Source organism: Ptychodera flava, chromosome 19, assembly GCF_041260155.1.
Source record: "Ptychodera flava strain L36383 chromosome 19, AS_Pfla_20210202, whole genome shotgun sequence".
In the NCBI taxonomy this organism is placed as follows: Eukaryota; Metazoa; Hemichordata; class Enteropneusta; family Ptychoderidae; genus Ptychodera; species Ptychodera flava.
In genome coordinates, this window is record NC_091946.1 from 6,231,777 (window position 1) to 6,236,555 (window position 4,779).

General features: G+C 39.1%; 1 protein-coding gene across 1 annotated transcript; it reads left to right on the forward strand.

The window, feature by feature from the left end:
- Positions 1 to 2,144: 2,144 nt before the first annotated feature.
- Positions 2,145 to 2,960, forward strand: LOC139118816 (uncharacterized). The gene has a single exon (XM_070682293.1). The coding sequence runs from the start codon at positions 2,145 to 2,147 to the stop codon at positions 2,958 to 2,960; it is 816 nt and encodes a 271-aa protein (XP_070538394.1).
- Positions 2,961 to 4,779: the final 1,819 nt, after the last annotated feature.

Here is a 4,779-nt window from a genome sequence, read left to right on the forward strand (position 1 = left end):
TTCACAAATGTTTGTGGAATTCCATCAATGAAATTGTTAGTATTGGGATATGCATGCTCCACAACATTTTTAAAGCTTTTGTAGCCTGCCTTTTTAAGTATTTTGATAACCCTGCCTCTTCTAAACAAGTTTTTGCATTTAAATACAGCTGTCTTTCTTCATATATGTAATCAGTATCCTTTCTACCTATTTTAATTTTTCGTTTCTTCCTGCTATTTTCCATTAATTTGTTTTGGAAACAATGGCTTGGCTTTGTATAGGACATCTTTGCGGGGGCAGTGCGGTTAGCTGGGTTCAGATTTAACAACTTATTCTGTACAGGGGAATAATGTGTGCTGGTGCCAGGAACTTAATTTTCAATTGGAATAAAGTGTTTCACACATGCATGCTTGGGCCTTGAAATGTTGTCTGACTCGGTCACATTACTCAAACAGGGCTTTATCAGAGATGGCTTGCTGTCAACAGAGAGATTCTCCACATTGGCCTCTGACACATTATCTGACAGAGCCATTTTACCTGAAAAGGTGTGAGTAGTTGATGGTGCACTGGTGACAGTTAGGTTTTTATTATTGGGTAAGAACAAGTTTTCTGACACAGAAATACTACTGAGACATGGCTGAGAAAGTGATGACTTGCCAGGGACAAGGTGTTGCATTGGATAAAGTTGGGAATTGGTTGATACATATTCATGAGAGTTATTTTGACATGGCCGGGGTGCTGCTTCTTTTGCTTCTGTTCCTAATGGTTGGATTTGTACATTGCAATTTTGATGGTCATTTGATAAACAATCCAATGGAGGAAGACCATTTGGCTTTTTAGAAATATTATGCGTTGACAATGTACTATAGACATCTGACAGCATTACTGATGAACCATATTCCCCATTACTGATCTGACAATTGGATGTCTCCGGAGGATCAAGTTCTAAATGTGACCATAAACTGAAGAACTGAGACTTGGGATTATTTGGGGTAGATGCAGTATAGTGAACACCAGCAGTTGGAAGCTGTGTGTTATGCAAATGATTTGACAGTGCTGGTTTAGAGGATTGTCTGTGATTGCTACTATGACTTGCCATTCTGACACAAAAACTGCTATCTGATAATGGAAAAGCTTGACCAGTTAAATCTATTACAGTTTCTTTCAAAGACTGTCTCTGATATACTAAGACTTGCAGTGCTGAATGGTTTGTACTTGTTCTCTGTTCTGTGGATGCAATTCTGTCATCTTTATATACAGCGCCAGAAAAAGTACTATAGGATGGTGTGGCATGACTCATGTCATCCAAGAGAAAGTACCTATTACTTGCATTAATATTTGCCCAGGAATGACCAGGTACTAATTGAACAGCCCCTGTGAGTTGATATTGAATAGTGAAAAAAGTACTCAATTCAGGAATTACTGTTGGGGGACTCTGTACATTCTTTCCATCTAAAACACCTAATTTAATAATGTAAAAAAGTGGTAGTGCAACCGATCCTCTACTGACAACTATATCCTATTCGCATGCTAGCCACGCTAAGCCACGCTCATCTTGCTCTCATGAAAACGTCAACATTTTGTGTTCAGTTTCCTGCCTGTTTGTGGATTTACCGAACCAAATGATCCGTTAATGGTCCGAGGCTGTTGTGTTGGTGTCAAAACCGTAATACATTCGTCCTCTACGTGAGAATTTGATCCAATTCTTTCTCTCTTGGTGAAGGGCTGAAACGCTGAAAGCTCGTCGGACAAAGCTATTTTGTTTATGAAAAGGTATTACCTAACGGACTGAGGTACATGGTAGTGTCCCCAGCTGAAATAGCTCAGTATAACGCTAACCTGCGAAGACTGTGGAGAGTACTCCTGCAAAGTGAAGTTGTGCCAAGGTGACATGCATCTCTGCCAGTGTTGTAACAAGAAACGCTTTGGTGGTAGTAACAGCAGCAAAGCTGATGGTGCAAATACACGAACAACAAACGATGGCGTGGTAATTTTTTATTAGGAACAAAATTGATATTCTTACAACTGACATTCTGGTGAAGCTGTGTTGCGACCATTTCAGTGATAGTGAAGTGGAGTCTGCTGAGAGAATCCTGTTTGAACTATGCTGCAATGATCCCGGAAGATTGATAAAACGACAGGGACAAAATAAACGTCATAACAAGATGTTAGACATGGTTAAATTGGTTCACGAAATCGATGACGAAGACCTCCCGTGCTTCGCTGCCAAAGATTTGTCTAGGTTGATTGCAATAGATACCACTCATGTTGATGTCAGTACTCTGATGTCAGAACTTAAATTTTTACGGTGCGAAATGGCACAACTGAGAGACACTACATTACGCTCTGAGATGTCTGATTTAGCGAGTGAAGTTCAGTTGATACGCCAAGAAATGTGTGATATGAAAATTGCCATTGTAAATTTTCAGAAAGACGAGGTTTCAGGTGCCATGCTTCAACAGGTGGAGAATTCCATAGCCCTAATTGCAGCTGTGGAAAAACCGCCGAATTCTCATTGTTCCCCAGACAAAGATCTTCAGACGCATAGAATTACGTATGCAGGTGTTGTCCGATCGCATGTGTCTAGCGTTGATATTCCGAAAACCCGCCACCCTGAACAGCATCCCGAGATACAACCAAAGAATCCTGAGGGAGAATTTACTTTGGTTTCTCGCCGATCTAGACGTCGCCCTCAGCCCGTTATTGGGACAGCGAAACTTGATGAGGATGCCACCATTAAGTCCGTTCGCCCAAACCCACCTTTCAAGTTCTTCGTTACAAAGTTTGCGCCAAATACGACCCCGAATTACCTCAACCGCTACATCAACGGCCGTTACCGAGTCGATATTAAATGTGAACAGCTGAAGACGAAGTTTGATACCTATTCTTCATTCCTTGTTGAAACCACGCGCGAGTCAGCTGTCAAAGTACGTAACCCTGCGATTTGGCCCGATGGTATACTCATCCGCAGATTCTATTAACTTTTTAGTCCATGACTTACGTCTTATCTATCATAACTGTCGCGGTTTTAAAATCATCCATTGACACTTTAATTATCTGTGTTGTAATCATGATATTATTCTTGTCCAAGAACATTGGCTGACCAAAGCAGAGCTTCCAATGCTTTCAAATATTCATGAGGACTTCGATGCCGTCGGTATTACTGCCATCGATGATACATGTGGAATTCGTATTGGCGTCCATTTGGTGGGGTTGCTATCATGTGGCGTAAGTCCATTGGTCAATTCGTCAATATCAAATTTGTAAATGACACAAGGCTCTTAGGCGCTGAGATATTAACTTCCTCAGGGAAACTTTTTGTCTTATGTACTTATCTTCCCACTTGTTCGAATGACAATTTTGACAGTTATATGCATTATCTGGCGAAAATCAGTGACATTGTCAGTGACATTAATACTGCAAATGTGATTATTTTAGGCGATTTTAATGCAAACCTCAATACAGTTTATACATTCTATTGAGTTTGTGTTTTACCAGTTTCTTTATACATGGTTATTTACCCGACACATTATGTATGCTACGATATGCCCTATTGTGAAAGATAAGTCAAAAGATCTTACATCCGTTGACAACTATAGGCCCATTGCAATTGTAACAGCTATTTCCAGACTTGGAATTATGTAGCTTACACAGGATTGATTCATTTATAGAAACTAGTGCTCTTCAATTCGGCTCTAAAAGCAAATATTCTACTGACGTGTGTATCTTTGTGTTAAGGAAATTGTTGATTTTTAGAAAAAGGCAAAATTCGTCAGTTTTACTGTGTTTCATGGATGCCACGAAAGCATTTGACAGGGTCAACCACTGGACTTTGTTTAGAAAATTGATCAGTCGCAACATTTCATTGTTTATAATTCGTATTTTGCAGTACTGATATAGTAATCAGCTGTTTTTCGTCCACTGGGCATCAGCTGATTCCAATCTTTTTCAAGTTTCTAATGGCGTACGACAAGGAAGTATTCTCTCACCAAAACTTTTTGCTATTTATGTGGACCAGTTAAGTACTAAGCTATAGTCTGCTGGCGTAGGATGTTATTTAGCGAATCATATTATGAATCACTTATTTTATGCTGACGATCTGGCCTTGATTTGTCCATCTGTGACAGCTTTACGAAAATTGATCAACATTTGTGAACACTATGGTAACGAGCATGATATTATCTTTCATACTGAGTGTATGGCTATTTTTCCGAAATCTTTGAAGCAGGAGAGGATTCCTCATGTATATTTGTATGGTAATTCTCTTAATTTTGTAAGTTCGAAGGAAAATCTTGGCTACATTATGTCATCCACTGGGATGGACGATGCAGATATGCAAAGACAGCTTCGTAGTTTTTATACGAGAGCCAATTTTATTGTTCGTAACTTTGGCCAGTGCTATCAGAAAGTAAAATGTGTCCTTTTAAAGTTTTTTGTATAATGTTTATTGTTTGAACGTGTGGTGTAATTTTAGTGCTAAAATAATGTCAAAACTGAGGATAGCTTATAATAATACCTTGAGGTTGATTTTTGATCTGAAGCGTGACGTCAGTATTACTCACAATTTTGTGACCAGGAACATCTTTAATTTTGCTTCCCTTCACCGCAGACTGCTGTTCGCATTTTGCAAGCGTCTGTCCGTGAGTGAAAACCCAGTTATCCGTACCTGTGTAGAGTCTCATTCGTATTTTCATTCAGCTTTTTGGAAACATTTTTTGCTCTTTTTTAACTTCTGTATATTTTTCTGCATCTATTTATTTTATATTATGGGCATTCATGGCCTGAAATACAGATTAATAT

What these genes read in the sequence shown, in the direction of transcription:
- LOC139118816 (XM_070682293.1), top strand. Translation starts at nt 2,145, where the DNA reads ATGTTAGACATGGTTAAATTGGTTCACGAAATCGATGACGAAGACCTC.